Below are 19,678 nucleotides of genomic sequence, written 5' to 3'. Positions count from 1 at the left end.
TTTTGGCTTAAACCATGTCACCGGCCCATGTACTCTAGCGGTGTCTACTTGAATTAACGGCAGCTCCCATGTCTTTTACCCCAAGACTTCCTGCATGCATACAACACCCTCCACTCCTGAGCTAAGTGGCTCCTTCCCAGGGACTTAAAATTGAGATTATCCCAGCAAAAAAAATGATGTTTCAGTTATGTTGGACTCCACAATGTCTTTACAGGAAGGTATTATTTATTACTGGTAGATGCTGTTAGTGCAATGCTGCAAACGCCACGTTGAGGCGTATGATGTGGGCATGTCCAGTGAGATGTTCAAGATGTTGACAATGACACAAGAACCTCGGAGTGGATAAGACCAAAGACCCGTGAAATCTAGTATTCTGTTCCCATGGTGAGCAATCAGCTGCTTCTGGGACGCATGCAAGCAGGACCTCAAGAACTGGTATTCAGAAGTAGACTAATGAGGGCATCTAGCCATCGCAGCTAGTAGACACCAACAGCCCTGTCTTCCATGATTTTGTCTTAATTCCCTTTTAAAGGCATCCAACTGTGCTCACACTATAGATTTGTGGTTTTATCTATGCACTGTTGGAAAACAGTAGTTCCTTTTGCCTGTCCCAACATTCAGGTTCCTTGGTTGACCTTCCTTGGGTTCTGGAAAAGGAGACAAACTTTTCACTTTCCTCAAGCCACACATAATTTTTTACACCTCTGATCATGTCAACTCTTGCTCACTTTTCCAAATTAAAAGCCCCAAATGTTCCAGCCTTTCCAGTTCCTTCCACAATGCCATCTCTGAGATGCAGAGACTAGAACAGTACAGAGTGTTCCATGCATTAGCACACCATAGATTTAAGGATTTACAATATTGGCAGTTGTATTTTTGATCTTTTCCCTAATGCTCCCTAACAGAGCTTGCTTTGTGTATATCTGAAGCTGAATTCATTTTTGCCCCAATGTGCATTACTTTTATCATAATCAATTTATTAATTGCTTTCTAAACAACCCTCTCAAGTGATGCATTCTAAATTTAAAAATAGTTTAAATTGAGCCACATTTTAATGGCCTGCCCACCCCAGATTAGAGATCCTTTTGAAGCACTTTACAATCCCTTTCTCATTTTTTCAGCTTTGATTTATTTGCATTAGATACTGCTGACCTCTAAACTCCAGATCTATGAATGTTAAAAAGCATAAATCCAAATTCAGATCCTTGGGGCACCCCACTTCTTACAGCCCTCCATGGGCAGAACTGCCCATTTAATTCTACTCCTACTTTAAGAGGACCTGTTATCCGCTCCCATGGCTGTGAAATTTGGTGAGAAGTCTTTTGGACTTCCAAAAAGCTTTTGACAAGTACACAACAAGTGGCATTCAGCCAGGTCCTCCTCAGAGGAAAACCACCGAAATTAATGAACCTAAGATAGTAATGTCCATTAACGGCACCAGGCTAGACAGGACTTCCCTTTGCAGAAGTGATGCCGATTCTTTTTCCGCAAGACTTCTGTTTCCTTGAAAATTTCGACTTTAATCAAAACATACATTAAGTTTTCCAGAACGCACATTGAGCAAAGTGGCCTGTAATATCCTGGGCTCCCTTTTGTTAAAAAAAACAAACCCACTTGTGTTACAGTGGTCACTTTCCTGTTTTCAGGTTCCAACACCAAAATTAAAGAGACAAGTTACGTATTTGGTGGAAAACCATAAATTTCACATTTTAGTTCTTCTAGAACTCTGGGGTAGGATATGTTTTGGACCCAGTGGTTTGTTAGCAACCGTGGTGAAACACACCGGACTTGGGCTTCGCTCCAGGACAATGATTTTGGACACTACCAGTGGTTACTTAGGTCTGATGCTTTCCTGCTCACCACATTAGCAGGAACAGCAACTTCCTTTCTGCAAAAACACTCCCTTGGGAAGCCGTAAATTAAGTAAATGTAAATTCCTTTCATAGGCTGACGGAGAGTCCTGCTACTACAATAACCACTACATTACTGTCTGCACTTGAGGAAGTTAGGTGCCACCTTTCTAATAATTTAGAAGCCTCTTTTTAAAAAGCAGCCTAGTGTGGGGCTGGTGCCCCCTATGCAGTGGCGTAGCATGGGTTGTCAGCACCCGGGGCAAGGCAAGTAATTTGCGCCCCCTAACCCGTGGATTTGCGCCCCCTAACCCGTGGATTTGCGCCCCCTAACCCTAACCCCCAGACGTTGCGCCTGGTGCGGCCGGGCCCCCCCTGCACCCCCCCACGCTACGCCACTGCCCCTATGGCATTCTCCCGACTCCTGGACAATCTCTGACCTCTATCCACCCAAACATCAGTTACGGCCCCTCTGCATAGTACTAAGCAAGCAGCAACACTTGGTGCCAGGAACTATTCTCCGCTTCCTCCAAGTTATTTTTAAGTATTATGGGGTAGGTCTTAGGATTCCTTAAGATCTAGATCGTCCACAAATGCCCTCACCAAGAGCTGTGGGGTAAAGGACAAAGCAGCACCTTAAGGCAACATTTATTTCCTTGTGGGGGGGGGGGAGAGAAGAAAACACAAGGGACACAAAGTCTGTGCAATTTTTCTTTTTACTGACGCCCAAACTGCACACAATGGTTCACACAGGGTGTTCTTCAACAACGGGGGAGAAAAAAGTTAACTGAAGATTCAACAGCCAGTTTATTTTTCTCAAACTGGCAAAGCTGTGGGAAGAGGGAAGACAAACCCCTCAGAAGGTTTTTAAAGCAAAGCGAGTTATCTTTTTGGTCAAATTCCCCCCCTCGGGTTTACTAATTTTTTTTTTCACATTCAGGGCTTCAACAGCAGCAAAGGGGGTATTGGTGAAGTTTGGGGTCTCTTCAAGTGCAGGATGAGGTAACTTGGGTTGTAGGCACATTGAGGACACCTGTGGAGGGGGGAAAGATGTGGTCAGAGGCAGAAGGAGAAGCTGGAAGCAGCAGCCTTCAGGGAGCAGACGTTGTGGGGATGCATTTGCAGAATAGGACATAGGGCTGCTATTCCCACAAGGTAAACACCAAGCTCTAGCAGACGTACAGAAGTTATGGGGGCATAATAATAATAATTTTATTTGTACCCCGCCCATCTGGCTGGGTTCCACACTCTGAGCGGCTTCCACAAAGACCAAAAATACACTAAGATATCACACATTAAAAACTTCCCTGAACAGGGCTGCCTTAAGATGTCTTCTGAATGTCAGGTAGTTGTTTTTCTCTTTGACATCTGGTGGGAGGGCGTTCAACAGGGCGGGTGCCACCACCGAGAAGGCCCTCTGCCTGGTTTCCTGTAGCTTTGCTTCTCACAATGAGGGAACCGCCAGAAGGCCCTCGGCGCTGGACCTCAGTGTCCGGGCAGAACGATGGGGGTGGAGACGCTCCTTCAGGTCTACTGGGCCTTTGAGACCGTTTATGGCTTTAAAGGTCTGCACCAACACTTTGAATTGTGCTCAGAAATGTACTGGGAGCCAATGCAGGAATGCAAGTTTCAAGCATCAATGTTTCCCACAAGAAAACCTTGAAAATTGTAGTTTATGGTGAGAAACAAAAGTCAGTCTGAATTTTCAGCAAGAAGTGTTAATCCCTCTTCTCAGAGATAACCCCTCAAGCCTCTCAAAGCATCCTCTTGTGCCTTTGAGAACTTAGAATTAATTCAGGAGGTTTGACTTCTTCCTTTGCCATGCAGCTCTTAAATGCTAAAAAGCTCCCTTTCAGAAGAGGCCAAAAACCAGAGATGGGTCCCAGCACATCTTGCCATCTTTACTTGTTCTTCACTTCTGAAATCATATGCCCAGAGAAGCGCTATGGCACAACAGTAGGAAGGGGAAGAAAAACTAGCTTGCTTCAGGGATTTAGAAGTTTCCATTCAGACTGTTTCCTAGCAGATGTAAGGCACACAAGTGCATCAAATTTAGAAATCAGACTGCTAACCTTTTAAATCTCATCCAGCTATTAGCAGGGCTTGAGCCAATTTCTCTGGCTAACCCAAATCACAGGGTTGCTGTGAGGATAAAATGGGGAGGGGAGACCACTTATGCACTACCTGGGTTCCTCAGATGGCACAACACAAATGTAATAAATCAACAACATCTCTGTTCAGTTTTAGCATTCCTGCCCAGGCATCCTTACCAGATCACAGCTCTTGGCATCCCCTCACCGTGTGCAGGTTCATCACGCCAGTAGGGCTGGGGCCAGCTCTCCCCCAGGCTCAGGTGTTGAGATCTGCAAAGAAAAAATAGCCCTGCTGACAAGCCTGTCCCTTTCTGTACTAATAACTTTGCTTCTCTGAAGTTAACTCACGGAGGACACCGTGTGGCAAAGGAAAACATGACAGAGTGCCAGAAAGACTTAATGGCTCTTAGCCAGGGGTCAGCAAACTTTTCCAGCAGGGGGCCGGTCCACTGTCCCTCAGACTTTGTGGGGGGCCAGACTATATTTTGAAGGAAAAAAATGAATCCCTATGCCGCACAAATAACCCAGTGATGCATTTTAAATAAAAGCACACATTCTACTCATGTAAAAACACCAGGCAGCCCCCACAAATAACCCAGAGATGCATTTTAAATAAAAGGACACATTCTACTCATGTAGAAACATGCTGATTCCTGGACCATCCACAGGCCAGATTTAGAAGGCGATTGGGCCGGATCCGGCCCCGAGGCCTTAGTTTGCCTACCCATGGTCTTAGCCATAAGCAGCATAGCATTTCGGGTTCCATATACAGTGGTACCTTGGGTTACATATGCTTCAGGTTACAGACTCTGCTAACCCAGAAATAGTACCTCGGGTTAAGAACTTTGCTTCAGGATAAGAACAGAAATCGCATGGCGGTGGCATGGCGGCAGCAGGAGGCCCCATTAGCTAAAGTGGTGCTTCAGGTTAAGAACAGTTTCAGGTTAAGAACGGACCTCCGGAACGAATTAAGTACATAGCCAAAGGTACCACTGTACTGACAAAAGATGCAGCCTGCATTAACCAGAATTCATTCACCTTGGTTTACAACACGGAGAGGCAAAATCTATGCCCCCTCGCCACATGCCGTAGGACTGCAACTCCCGGCAGCCCCTATCCAGGAACATCTCTGGTTAGAATAGGGTTTCCTTGCTTCTGTGAATTTGTCCTGGGAACGGAGGACTCAAAGGGAACTAAGAGGCTTTCACTGCCAGCATCTACTTACATCCACAAGCTGTTGCTGGATCTCCGGCAGCGGCTGGGAGGGACTCTCCTGGGCTGGGGAAGCAGGCTTGCTGGCTTCCACCACTGCTTCTTGAGCCATCGCAGGTGTGCTAGTGGCAGGGGTGTCTCCACCAGCAGCAGCAGAGCTCGGAGCAGGCTGCTCTTTGGTAGCTGTGGTAGCCTTAGGCAGGAAAAAAAAGCGGGGTTGGGTTTCTGAGTAGAGGCTGGCGTTGACACGCAGGCCATTTTTATGTTCGGTAGATGAATGCACATCCAGAGTGCGCAGTTCCTTGGGATCTACAGAAACCTAGCTCAGTTTATGGATGCCCCTCACCTATATGTCAAAGTAAGGCACAGGATCTTGCCCATCGCACAGCCCTTCTGAACAGTGAGTGGGAGATTTGGATACTGAGAAAGAACAAGGCAGCTTTGCCACGTCAGCAAGGCAGAGATAATAATAATAATAATAATAATAATAATAATAATAATAATAATAATAATAATAATTTATTTGTACCCCGCCCATCTGGCTGGGTTTCCCCAGCCACTCTGGGCGGCTTCCAAGAGACCAAAATACACTAAAGTGTCACACATTAAAAACTTCCCTGAACAGGGCTGCCTTATGATGTCTTCTGAATGTCAGGTAGTTGTTTATCGCTTTGACATCTGATGGGAGGGCGTTCCACAGGGCGGGCGCCACTACTGAGAAGGCCCTCTGCCTGGTTCCCTGTAACTTGGCATCTTGCAGGGAGGGAACCGCCAGAAGGCCCTCAGAGCTGGACCTCAGCATCCGGGCAGAACGATGGGGGTGGAGACGCTCCTTCAGGTCTACTGGGCCTTTGAGGCAGTTTAGGGCTTTAAAGGTCAACACCAACACTTTGAATTGTGCTCTGAAACGTACTGGGAGCCAAGAGAGATTTCTTTCTTTAGCAGAACCATGTTTGCATTGTTTACATTTCTTGCAAGGGTTGAGCATAGGAGCCATGGGTATAAATAAAGCAAACGACAGGGGCACCTCCCCACCCCAGTAAAAAAGGAGAAAGAGAGGGAGTTGGAAGTGAAGGAGATTCATTTTGCCTCCCTGCTTTGTAATATCCCACAGTTGGGTCAAATAAATTTGTAAGTAAGCACTGGCTATATTTTACCTCTTTTCAAATTACTTGTACTTCCATTTAGGAGAGAAGACTGCAATTAGCCTGTTTCAAACCCCACTGCCTTAAGTAGTTTAGCCCATGTTTACAGTGTACAGAACACATTGCTTTGTAGATCTTTTAAGCCAATGGTTGCAGAATTATCTAGAGAGCTTTGGGGAGCAAGTTTCTTGCTGTTCAGAGCATTTGATGAACACTTGGGTTAAGATAAAGAACCTACTCTCTTTAGATTATTATTTATTACTTTTTAAATTTCAACATATTTTATTATTCCAAAAAGCAAAAAACACAAGAGAAAGAAAAATCTCTTTAGATTATGTTTTACCAGGGGATGCCTTTATTTTTAACTGATGTGAGCTGCTTTGGGAGTTGCTAACTCTCTGAAACAAACCAAAAACGTAGCAAAGAAATACAAAAATAAATAGATAAGGCTTCCCGTCTATCTCAGCCATTGAACTTTTAACAAATGCACTAAACAAGGTCGTGTTCTAGAGCTTCCAAAGTGACTGAGACAGAAGAACAGAGGCTGGTATTGATGGCTAGAGATCCCATCCTATCCATCAGTAGGATCAATCAGTAGTCCCTGGATCTCACCTCAGTTGCAGTCTGGCGGGCGGCAGCTGTTTGCTGGCGCCTGCGCTGGAAGTAAGGTCGGTTGCGCTGGCGCTGGGGCTCAGGACGGATGCCGTCTGCTGGGGCTTGTGCCGCCTTTGTCTCGCCATCTCCTCCCTCAGTGGTGGGCTGCTGCGGTGGGCGGGGGCGGAAAGGTCTGGAAAGGCAAAGGATAGTCACACTCTGCTTATGGAGCAGCCTCCTCCCAGATGAAATCAGGTCGCTCCTCACTCTGGCTATGCTCAGGCATAATTTGAAAACTCACCTTTGCGTTCAGGTCTTTGGAGTATGGTTGGTCTCAGGGCTGTATTACCTGCTGCTGCTTTTGTTGACGAAGATCAGTTTGTGGCTTAAAAGTTTTTTATGATTAACGCATTGTTTTATGTTGTTAGCCACCCCATTCTCCCTTCTGGGACAAAGGGCAGGATATAAAGAATATCATGAAAACATTAAAGGAAGACTTAGTGGCTGAAAGGAAGCAGGAGGTTATTTAGCAACATGGCTTAAGAACTTAAATAGCAAACTCCTTGTAAACGGCAGCTCCTCAAATGGGAGGTGGGGGAGAAAAGCAATTGGAAGAGGCAGCAGATTTCAAAGCAGAATGTGCATCTCCTCTTAAAACTGTTTATGAGATACTAGCTGAATTGACCTTTTCCCATCCCTTTCAAAAATGCACCTTGCAGAGAGCTGTCGTTTCCATCCTGGAAAAGCAGAGGAGCTGCCATATACAGTTGTACCTTGGTTTTCAAACAGCTTAGTTCTCAAACGCTTTGGCTCCCGAACGCCGCAAACTGTTCTGGTTTGCGAACTATTTTTGGAAGCCGAACGTCCGACGGGGCTTCCGCTGCTTCCGAACATTTTGCAACGGACTTGCAGAATGGATTCTGTTTGACTTCCAAGGTACGACTGTACTCCCCTTATTCCTTTAAACACTATGCTGTTCCTTGAAGAGTAAGGAAGGTTCTCTTGTACATCAGGTGAACAGCATACGGAGAGGACACCTGCCTAAATAACCCTACTCTTTGCTTCGATCATATGGATATAGGTCCCCAGAAGGGATGTTGTGAAGAGAAAGATGGTTTGTAACTGAAATACCAGCCTTGTTGTTACTGGTTGAAGTCACAGACAGGATGGTGCTGCCTGCAGCTTTACCTGCGGTATCTGGGACGGAAGCGAGGGGCTGGGGCTCTCTCACCAGCCTGGATCTGCTGTTGCTGATCTCCCTCAGGCTGGGTGGCATCTTTGGGTTCTGTGCTTTCACTGCCCTGAGGGAGAAATATCACAATGCCTTCAGTTCCTCGGGGTATTATCCCAAACTGCTCTTACCCCAAGGCCAGAAGAGCCACTTAGAACCATTGGTACAAAACACCTACAGCCAAGGATGGCAGGTGAACAAATGCCAGGGTACTGGAAGAAGCAAAGACCACCAGTGTCGAAGCAATGATGTCTTCAACATCAACTTCACTGGACTGGTCATGTTCAGATGTCTGATTATCGTCTTCCAAAGCAACTACTCTATTCTAAACTTAAAAATGGAAAGCGTAATGCTGGTGGTCAACAAAAGAGGTTCAAAGACTCTCAAGCCAATTTTTTATTATTATTATTATAAACACTGACAACTGGGAAACACTAGCCAGCGAGCGCTCCAATTGGAGAACAGCCTTTACCAAAGGTGTCATGGGCTTTGAAGACACTTGAACTCAGGATGAAAGGGAGAAATGTGTTAAGAAGAAGGCACGCTTGGCAAACCCTCACCGTGATCAACTCCCACCCATAAACCTATGTCCCAACTGTGGAAGGACGTGTGGATCCAGAACTGGCCTCCACAGTCACTGTTAAGAGTGTGTTCAGGGAAGACCATCTAACTCAGCTACAAGTGATCGCCAAAGAAGATCATGGCTCAGTGGTGAAGGCCATTTGCCACAATGACATTCTATACAAATTCACTTATGTGTAGGGCTGACTTTTGTGTGTGAGTGAGAGATCACAAAGGGTTCCTCCCACAGTGGCTGGAAAAAGACTAGATACTCTGCTTCTCCCACCTCTCAGCAGGTTCTCGAGAGAATTCCAGCCCCACAGAGGACTCACTTCTGCTGGCTGGGCCTGCTGCTGCTGGGCTTGAGCCCTAGGCCCTCGCACAAATCTCCGGCGGAAGAAAAATGGTGGGGGGCGCCTCCTTCGGGGGCGCTGCTGTACAGCATCATCAGCCCTCTCCCCCTCGCTGACCGTCTCTGCGGCCCCTTCTGTCCGGGTGGCATCCTGTGGCTGTTGGGCCTGCCGGGGCCTGGGGATGAACCTGCGAAAGCGGCGGCGGTTGGGAGCATAGCGGCTGCCCTTCACAGGAACACCGCCTGGGCCCGTCACATTGGCCGCCTCAGCCCCCTGCAAAAGAAAACAAGGAACAAAAGGAGTGGGGAGAGACTCTTCCATCCCAGTCTTCAACGGCTGGAAGGCTAGTGCCACAGCTCTTACCTTCTCTCCTTCCACAACATCAAACTCCACCGTTTCCCCGTCTCCCACACTTCGGAGGAATTTACGGGGGTTGTTCCTCTTAATTGCAGTCTAGTAAAGTGCAGAGAAGACAACATGAACTTTTCGGGAAGGCGATGTAACTCATGCTACATTCTCAAGTTTCTACCAATTCCCAAGTTAAACCCTTTTGTAAGCTCCACCAACCAACTATTTTGGCTACACCAAGTTTCTGGGATGCAGCATCGCTCTTCCTTGAGGAGTGGGGAAGAAAGCAAATACCTTATTCCCATCAAACCGTTACAGATAATGCACAAGAACTATACACTAACTGAATTAACAAACTCTCAAACAATTGGAGATAGCTCTTGTCAATGTTCTTTTATAACGACCAGCAATTAGGAATGCAGGCTTATTTGGCTACTGATGCAAGTTTTAAGAACAGAATATTCTCCAAACCATGTACATAGACAGAGTAGTCCAAGAAGAACCATATTGCTTGAGGTTTCAATATTTTAATGTTGTATTTAACTTTGTTTTTAAGTTGTAATCATTCAACTTGTTTTTATTATTGCTTGTAAACCGCTCTAAGCCCGGCCTTGGCTGCGGAAGGGCGGGGTATAAATAAAAATTATTATTATTTAATGGACATCTGATCATCTAAAGAGAAGGATTTAGGGGGTCTCTCTTTAATTCAAATAATGATTTCCACATCTAGGAAATTTCCTCTAGGAAATCCAGCAGAGCGCCATAATTCAGATTTCTGTTTGCTAACTTATTTACCACATGGAACGAGCTTGTGGTTGAGATACAAGCCTACAGCATAACAGAGAAGAGGGCAAAGAGAATGAAATTTAGTGTGTTTCTTACCTGGTGCACAAACACATCCTCCTTGGTATCATTCCTGTATTGAGGGAAGGAGAGGGAGACAAAGCTCAGAATACGCGGAGGGTGAGAGTTCTGGATTTCATGTACGCCAAATGAGGGCTCAAATTAGGGAGTGGGGAGGTATGAGTTCTACAATCCTCTCCCAATTTTAGCCAGATCCCATCTCCCACAGCTTGGAGGCAGGGAAGTAACAAAAGGTTTGTGGGGGGTAAAACTCCATCTGACCCTGCTGCAATTTGAGTAACATGCCCAGCACCCACAACACAACTTTAATGTGTCTACTCCTATACCAGCCTACGGTCACGGTCACTACCACCATACCCACTTGGTACCTCTTCAGCTGGGACAGGCACCCAGCTAACCTAGTCTGAGGAAGCTGAGAGAAATGAGACACAGACATTGTTTTCCGCAAACGTAAAAGGAGAACCATAACTGATCAGTTACAGGTAGGTGTTGGTCTGCCGTAGTTGAAACAAACAAAAATTCCTTCCAGTAGCACCTTAGAGACCAACTAAGTTTGTTATTGGTATGAGCTTTCGTGTGCATGCACACTTCTTTATTTTGTTTTCATAACTGATCAGGTGATGATGCATGTGATAGCTATTAAGTTTCTACTGTATATTATGAGAAGTTTGAAATTCAGAATACAGAAATTCCCAGTCTGACAACAGGTCTCATTTAAGTTAAGCACTGCTGTCTCTCTCTCTCTCTCTCACACACACACACACACACACACACCATCTGAAAGCTTCTAGCTCTCTGCTCTATCAGCTTCACCAGAAATCCATGCTATTAGTATTAACAGTGGCTTTCTGCTGGCATAGCCAATTCCATTTACATACAGCCACCCAAAGAGGGCATCATAGTACCAACACACAGCATGGATAAACATCCCAAGTCCTTGGCTGGCTTGCTGGGAGTGTCACAGCTCTGCTTGTTGGCTTAATCAGCTGTTTGTATTAGCCAAGCCACACACTGGTGTCTGACAGATTATTAGTCCAACCAAGCAGGCCAGATTTCTAAAATCACACACAAGCAAACAGAGTGTTCTATTTGTAAGGGGATTCAGTCAAATGCACAAAGGTCCAAGGAAGCATCTTCCGATCATTCAGATATAGATAGACCTGTTAAGGAGTTCTTATGTTTTAGTACATTAGTCCTACAAGGATATACTGGAAATCTTGCTCAGGTATGCTCAAGTCTTTCACTAGAGTTATCTTGGGTGGGGCACAAGATTTTTTTCTGCGAAAGAACAGACCAGCTGACAATTTCTGGGTTAGTCTTTGCTCCTGTGACTCAGAGGCTCTCTAAGAGAAATTAAGGAACTGAGAAGCAGCTCTGTTTTGTGGCGCTAAGCTTAAGTTCAGGCTCAGTTGACCTAAGAGAAAGTTCATTTCATTGAAGTGCAGTTCTCTTTCTTGCTGATTCACAGCCAACATTCAAAGCAAACTGAAGATATAGCTACTAGTCAGCACTGTCTTAAGCATATATGGTGCCGGGGTGTAAAGATCCAATCCCAGGCACACAGGAGGGTGGAGCTGGCCAGCCGCCTCAGCATCTTGCTGGCTCGGTCACCCCCGAACTCGCGGGGCAGAGCCGCCTGCATCAGAGGAGCCCACCATGGCACTCCGACCAATGGATGGGGCTCTTCCCCGGACTCAACTCTCAGGCCCCAGACTCTTGGCCTGGCGCCCCTGAGAGCCCCGCACCCCTAGCGCCTATGGGTAAGACGGCCCTGCTACTAGTCAAGCCTGGCCCCCTTTACATTCCCTTTTTTACCATCAGCCACCGCAGTGGGAATCTACTGAAGGGGACTTTCTTGAATGCTACTGTACTCAGGTCCTGCTTGCAGCCTTCCGATAGGCATCTAGAAGAATGGGATGCTCAACCAGATGGGCCACTGGTCTGATCCAGCAGGGTTCTATTCTTATGTAATCATTGTCAATTTATTATTTAAGTCAATAAATTTCAATGGATTAAGCTACTATAAAGTTGTCTTCCTTAAAAGTTTGGTTGTAAAACTCAAAGTTTTGCATTTTGTTGATCAGGAGTTGTCAGAACTCCAGCTGCTTCTGACTTCCTGAGATGAAGAATCCGTTGCAACCAAGCCTGTTCCTTCTTAGGGAGGAAGGATGGAATGTAAATCAAATTTATAAATTCATAAGCATGTAAAATAAAAGGCCCCAGAGTTTCATGCATCTTCCAAGCCCTTGGGGAGGTAAACAAGGGAGGCTCACCTGTTTATAAATCCATAGCCATTGCGGACGTTGAACCATTTCACAGTGCCCTGCACCTGGGTGGCTGCAAGTCGTTGGAAAGAAAGAAAGAAAATTCACACATTGAGAGGCAGAAACACTTCTACCCACCTGGTGAAACATCTTTCCCTTCTAAGCACACCTCCAAGCCACTTCCATACCCCAACACTACTCTGCAAGCATTAAGAGTTTGGGTTCAGGTCAGGAGTTCCAAAACAAGCTAAGATTTGCCCCTAAGGCTAGCTAATTTTTATTTCAACCCACTACGACTACACAGTTATTACATACTTCTTTGTTGTATGACCTTGGGGCGGGGTTGTGAGTGGTTTAAAGAGGGCGGCATAGAAATGTTTTAAAACATAATCTAGTAGATACCTAGCTTGGCAATATACAGTCCCAGCTTCTCTAGGCTTTAAAGAAGCAATACACACTTTAAAGTTGGTGGTCAAGTCCCTCAATAGACTTTCAGGAGGCAGAATTCTCATGGCTCCAACCTCATTTGCATCAGTTTCAACTGCCAGAGGTCTAGCCATGTGGCATAGTGGTTAGTGGGCATAGAGTGTCATACCAGTACCTAGGAAACCAGGGTTCAAAATCCCCAGCTATGAAACTCATTGGGTAACCTTGGTTCAGACACTGCCTCTCAACCTAACCTACCTCACAGGGTTGTTGTGAGGATTAAATGAGGAGGGGAAGAAATACTTGACACCCTGAAATTTAACAATAAAATTATACTAATGGGGGATTTTAGCTCTCTTTAAGGCCAGGTAATATAAGCAAAAACACCTTAACTCTGAAGCAAGCAACCCCATATCCATTTCTCCCATGAAACCCTAGACACCCCCCGCCCTCACCAGCCCCAAACCAGGAACACTTCCCAGCATCCCTACCTACACAAGTGCTTATCCTGTAAAAGGCTACAGCACACCATTCGGTCATCTCTTTATGATGGGGGAATGTGAGAGAGGTGGCAGAATTTAAACTATTTCCAAGGCAAAAGGATCAAATTCCTCTGCCAGCAAGGGAGGAGCCATAGCTTCACCAATGGGCAACATGCATTGCACACCGGTCCCAGATTCAAACCCTAATTAAAATTAATTAACTCTTGCATTTATATCCCACTTTCAATGAGCTCAAGGTGACCTGTGTGGTGAGGTCCTTCCCCTCTTAAAAGAGCCAGGCACATGCATAGCGGGGGGGGGCGCAGGGGGCAGTTGCCCACCCCAATCAAGTAATGAAAAAAACAACGCTTAGCTGACCAATTACGTCACAGATAGTTCCGCCCCCCTAACAAAGCCTGGCTACGCCCATGGGTACATGGAACGCTATTTCCCAGGACTAGAGAAATGTATCCCAAAGTGTGACATGTATACCCCTGTGTATTCAAAAGGGTTTCAAAATGTACAGGGCAAAAAAAAGAGCAAAAAGCTGCAGAATGCGATTCAAACACAAAATGGTATTAATTAAAACTTTTCCCAAATTATTTCTGCCCAAGAAATAGTATGCTGGTAAGACTAAAACTCTCAAAAGGGGTGCACTATTATTGTAAGTTTGGGAACCGCTGAACTAGAGCAACAAATTTAGCCAATTAAGGACCTAGCCAATTAAGCCCCAATCCCTTGGGGCAATGGCCCCCACCCTCTCTGGTGTCTTGCCCTCCTGCCCCGCCCACAAGCCCTTAAATTACCCCCCTGCTCCACACATCAGCCAGAGTTTGTTTTAAAGGGCTCCCAAAATAAACTTTGCCAAGTTAGTGTTTTTGTCAAATGAGCCACAACCCCTTGAGGGGGGTGGCCCCCATTGCCTAGCCACCTCTCTGCACCCAAATGACTCTGCTCACCGACCCTTAAGACTCTCCCTGTTCTCAGGACCTCGAAAGCCTGGTCTGCTATAATTTAGTCTTCGCTTTTTTTAAATTAAAATGCTGCTATCACAAATTTTGGGCAGTTAGTGGTTTTTGCCACAGCGCTGCCCCTTACCTCAAAGCCTGACCTATATAGCTCTTTTCATTTTAAAAAGTGCTCCTAATGCAAACTTTATCAAGTTGGTTTCCCCCCCCCCCAAAAAAAAGCTGTAAAGTTTTGGGGGCGTGGCTCCTACCCTCCCAGGCCCGCCTCTGCCCAAGTGACCCCACCCACAATCCCTCAAGCCACACCCCTTACCCCACACCTGAGAGTCCAGCTTCTCTAAAGCACTTTGATTTAAAAAAGTGTTCCTACAAACTTTGCCAAGTTAGTGGGTTCCCCCGCCCCACTAGCCCTGCCCCCAAGCTCTTAAGCCACACCCCTGTCCCACACATCAGAGCCTGACCGAATAAACACTTTTATATAAAAAAACTTGGCAATGAATGTGTCAGTAGCGGTTTTGTTGCCCCAACCTTTTTGGGGCTCAGCCTTCCGCCTCCCTGACTCATAGCCCCGCCTCTGCCCAAGTGACCCCGCCCACAATGCCTCAAGCCACACCCCTTACCCCCACACCTCAGAGTCCGAGCTTCTCTAAAGCACTTTTTTCATTTAAAAAGTGTTCTTACAAACTTTGCAAAGTTAGTAGGGTTTCCCCTCTCCCAAAAAAACCCCTTGGGCACCTGCTCCACTAGCCCCGCCCCCAACCTCTTAAGCCACACCCCTGTCCCACACATCAAATCCTGACCGAATAAGCACTTTTTTTAATATTAAAAAACTGCTGCCAAACTTTGCCAAGTTAAGTGTTTTTTCGCCACAATCTTTTTGGGGACCAGCCTTCAACCTCCCTGCCTCATAGCCCCGCCTCTGTCTAAGTGACCCGCCCACAATCCCTCAAGCCACACCCCTGCCCCACTAGCCCCGCCCCAAGTGACACCACCCACAACCTCTTAAGCCACACCCCCTGCCCCACACCTCTGAGCATCTCTAAAGCACTTTTTTCATTAAAAAAAGTGTTCCTACAAACTTTGCCAAGCTAGTGGGGTTTCCTCTCCACCCCAAAAAACCCCTTGGGCACCTGTCCCACTAGCCCCGCCCCCAACCTCTTAAGCCACACCCCTGCCCCACACCTCAGAGCCTGAGTTTCTCTAAAACACTTCGTTAAAGCATTCCTACTACAAATTTTGCAAAGTTGGTGGGGTCCCCCCCAAAAAAAATCCCTTGGGCACTAGCCCCGCCCCTAACCTCTTAAGCCACACCCCTGTACCACACATCAGAGCCTGACCAAATAAACACTTTTTTAAAAAACACCTGCTCCTGCCACAAACTTTGCCAAGAGTTTTTTCGCCCCAAACTTTATGGGGACCAGCCTTCATCCTCCATGACTCATAGCCCCGCCTCTGCCCAAGTGACCCCGCCCACAATGCCTCAAGCCACACCCCTTACCCCACACCTGAGAGTCCAGCTTCTTTAAAGCACTTTTTTTCTCTAAAGCATTCCTACTACAAACTTTGTAAAGTTAGTGGGGTCCCCCCCCAAAAAACAAACCTTGGGCACCTGCCCCACTAGCCCCGCCCACAATTGACCCCGCCCTCAACCTCTTAAGCCACACCCCTTCCCCACACCTCAGAGCCTGACCAAATAAACATTTTATATAAAAACCTGATCCTGCCACAAACTTTGCCAAGTGGTTTTCCGCCCCAACCTCCCTGACTCATAGCCCAGCCTCTGCCCAAGTGACCCCGCCCACAATCCCTCAAGCCACACCCCTTACCCCACACCTGAGAGCCCAGCTTCTCTAAAGCACTTATTTCTCTAAAGAATTCCTACTACAAACTTTGCCAAGTTAGTGGGGTCCCCCCCCCAAAAAAATAACCTTGGGCACCTGCCCCACTAGCCCCACCCCAACCTCTTAGGCCACACCCCTTCCACACACATCAGAGCCTGACCAAATAAACATTTTATATAAAAACCTGCTCCTGCCACAAACTTTGCCAAGTTTTTTTCCGCCCCAACCTCCCTGACTCATAGCCCCGCCTCCGCCCAAGTGACCCCGCCCACAATCCCTCAAGCCACACCCCTTACCCCACACCTGAGAGTCCAGCTTCTCTAAAGCATTCCTACTACAAACTTAGTAAAGTTAGTGTGGTTCCCCCCCCCCAAAAAAAACCAACCTTGGGCACCTGTCCCACTAGCCCCGCCCCCAACCTCTTAGGCCACGCCCCTTCCCCACACCTCAGAGCCTGACCAAATAAACAATTATATATATATATATATATATATATATATATATATATATATATATATATATATAAAACCCTGCTCCTGCCACAAACTTTGCCAAGTTTTTTTCCGCCCCAACCTCCCTGACTCATAGCCCCGCCTCCGCCCAAGTGACCCCGCCCACAATCCCTCAAGCCACACCCCTTACCCCACACCTGAGAGTCCAGCTTCTCTAAAGCATTCCTACTACAAACTTAGTAAAGTTAGTGTGGTCCCCCCCAAAAAAAAAACCAACCTTGGGCACCTGCCCCACTAGCCCCGCCCCCAACCTCTTAGGCCACGCCCCTTCCCCACACCTCAGAGCCTGACCAAATAACCAATTATATATATATATATAAAACCCTGCTCCTGCCACAAACTTTGCCAAGTGGTTTTTCGCCCCAACTTTTGGGGGGACCTGCCCCCCCGCCCCAGTATCCATGACGCCCCGCCCCCTCCCCGCGACCCCGCCCACCGCGCTCCAGAGCTGGCGCTGGCCCCGCCCACCCCCAGGCCCCTCCCCCTCCCTCAGGTGCTCGCGGGGCAAACGGTTCCCTCAGAGGGTCTCCGCGCCCGCCCTCCTTCCTCAGCCCCCTCACCTAAGACGCGCTTGGCCGCCTGGCTCCGCGCCGCGGGTGCCGCGGGCAAGGCTGCCGCGGGCGGAGCGGGCTTGGCCGCGGGCTCCCCCGCGGGGCTCTCCCCGGGGCCGGTAACGGCTCCTCCTCCGCCGCCGCCGCCTCCTCCTCCGCTCTCCACAGCTTCGCTCAGCATCCCCGCCGGCTGCGTCCGCCTCTCCGCCGCCGCCTTCTCCTCCACCTGTTGGGTGTCCGCCTGCCCGTCCGTTGGTGCCGCCGCGGCCGCCGCCGAAGCGCCCCCTCCTCCTCCTCACCGCGCGCCCGCCCGCCTGCCTCTGCCGCTGCCCGCCTCGCGCCCGCCGACACACCCTCGCCCCTCGCCCAACGCCCAATCAGCAACGGCCGCCGCTCGCTCGCACGCCCGCGCGCCCTCCGGCCAATCAGCACCTCGCACCTGCCTACCGGCCGCGCTGACCAACCCCCTCCCCTTTTATATATAGAGAGATGATAAGGCGGGGGCGGGGCGTGCGGGGGAGAGGCACGCCCACGCCCCGCGGCCACGCCCACGCCCCGCGCTCCCATTGGACCGCCGGGTCCCGCTCAGGTGCTCCGCGGCCACGTGGGGGACGGAGTGGGATGAAGGATGCGATGCAACGCCAGCAGAGAGAGGGACTCCAGCGCCCGCGGCTGGGATGGCGAGGCGATTAATTGCTGGGCGTAATCAGCCTAATCAAGGTCCTGCCAAAGTTTTGCACCGCGGGGAGTTTTTTGTTTTTTTGTTTTTGTTTTTTTTGCACGGCTGGAGGGAAAAGGCTCCGCTGCAAACCGACGGGATTTCCTTCCGAGTAGACCGGGCTGTATATTGTCTCCCAGCTTATTTAATTTATATGCAGAATTCATCATGCGAAAGGCTGGGCTGGAGGAATCCCTAGCTGGAATTAAGATTGCCGGAAGAAATGTCAACAACCTCAGATATGCAGATGACACAACCTTGATGGCAGAAAGTGAGGAGGAATTAAAGAACCTTTGAATGAGGGTGAAAGAGGAGAGCGCAAAATATGGTCTGAAGCTCAACATCAAAAAAACGAAGATCATGGCCACTGGGCCCATCACCTCCTGGCAAATAGAAGAGGAAGAAATGGAGGCAGTGAGAGATTTTACTTTCTTGGGCTCCATGATCACTGCAGATGGTGACAGCAGCCACGAAATTAAAAGACGCCTGCTTCTTGGGAGGAGGGCAATGACAGGCCTAGACAGCATCTTGAGAAGTAGAGACATCACCTTGCCAACAAAGGTGTGTATAGTTAAAGCTGTGGTTTTCCCAGTAGTGATGTATGGAAGTGAGAGCTGGACCATAAAGATCGCCGAAGAATGGATGCTTTTGAATTCTGGTGCTGGAGGAGACTCTTGAGAGTCCCCTGGACTGCAAGAAGATCCAACCTCTCCATTCGGAAGGAAATCAGCCCTGAGTGCTCACTGGAAGGACAGATCCTGAAGCTGAGGCTCCAAGACTTTGGCCACCTCATGAGAAGAGAAGACTCCTGGAAAAGACCCTGATGGAGGGCCCAAAGATGGAGGGCCCAAAGAGAAGGGGACGACGGAGGACGAGATGGTTGGACAGTGTTCTTGAAGCTACGAGCATGAGTTTGACCAAACTGCAGAAGGCAGTGGAAGACAGGAGTGCCTGGCGTGCTCTGGTCCAGGGGGCCACGAAGAGTCGGACACGACTAAACAACTAAACAACAACAACAGACCGGGCTGCCTGCACAGCTTGGTTTCCAAGAAGCGCAGCAAGAGGGGTGGACCACTGCCGCCGCACTCAGCTCTTTCACTTTCTGACACCTCTGCAAACGTGTACTGTGTTGCAACTTGCGAAAGTGAAGTGACGTCTGTACATCACAGATGCATTGCTTTCAGATCAGTTTTGCTCCTGGCCCTGGTTTGCAATAGCTACGCCTTTGGTTCCAGAGGGTCTGGACATACTTACAGGCTGTTTGCGTAGGCTCGAGGGGTGCATGTGTTTCTTCATTACTTGCACTCCTTTTTTATAGTATTATTATTATTATTATTATTATTATTATTATTATTATTAGCATATTAGCCACCATCTCTGCATCTTTTGGCATGCAGGTCTTTGCAGTTTGCAGAACATTTTTGGCCCTGATTGTGCGTGCTTGATAGTAGTCACTTGCTGTCTTACAGTTGCATTCGTGTGTATGCATGTATTATATATGTATTCTGTATACAGTATATAACACGTATATCCGCCTGTTTTTTTTTTATTTATTAAATTTTTATACTACCTTTCATCCGAGGATCACAGGGCGGTTTGCAATATAAGCACACAAAAATAAATTAAAATCGACTGACACACATACAGGTGTGCATTCGCTTTATC

At 47.8% G+C, this 19,678-nt stretch overlaps 1 protein-coding gene across 1 annotated transcript; it reads right to left on the bottom strand.

Annotated features, from left to right (window-relative positions):
- Nucleotides 1–2,548: 2,548 nt before the first annotated feature.
- YBX2 (Y-box binding protein 2) lies at nucleotides 2,549–17,611 on the bottom strand. The gene is made up of 10 exons (XM_081886931.1): nucleotides 17,305–17,611; nucleotides 12,525–12,588; nucleotides 10,270–10,303; nucleotides 9,403–9,492; nucleotides 9,019–9,312; nucleotides 8,083–8,195; nucleotides 6,913–7,087; nucleotides 5,169–5,348; nucleotides 4,121–4,213; nucleotides 2,549–2,883 (listed from the first exon to the last, which is right to left on the bottom strand). The coding sequence occupies exons 1-9, from the start codon at nucleotides 17,474–17,476 to the stop codon at nucleotides 4,163–4,165; spliced, it is 1,173 nt and encodes a 390-aa protein (XP_081743057.1). The 5' UTR covers nucleotides 17,477–17,611; the 3' UTR covers nucleotides 2,549–2,883; nucleotides 4,121–4,162.
- Between the last annotated feature and the right edge of the window lie 2,067 nt (nucleotides 17,612–19,678).

This window comes from Podarcis melisellensis (assembly GCF_964234715.1).
Source record: "Podarcis melisellensis genome assembly, chromosome: 13".
NCBI lineage: Eukaryota > Metazoa > Chordata > Lepidosauria > Squamata > Lacertidae > Podarcis > Podarcis melisellensis.
Note: the sequence above shows the minus strand (reverse complement) of the source record. Positions and strands in the feature narration are given on the sequence as shown.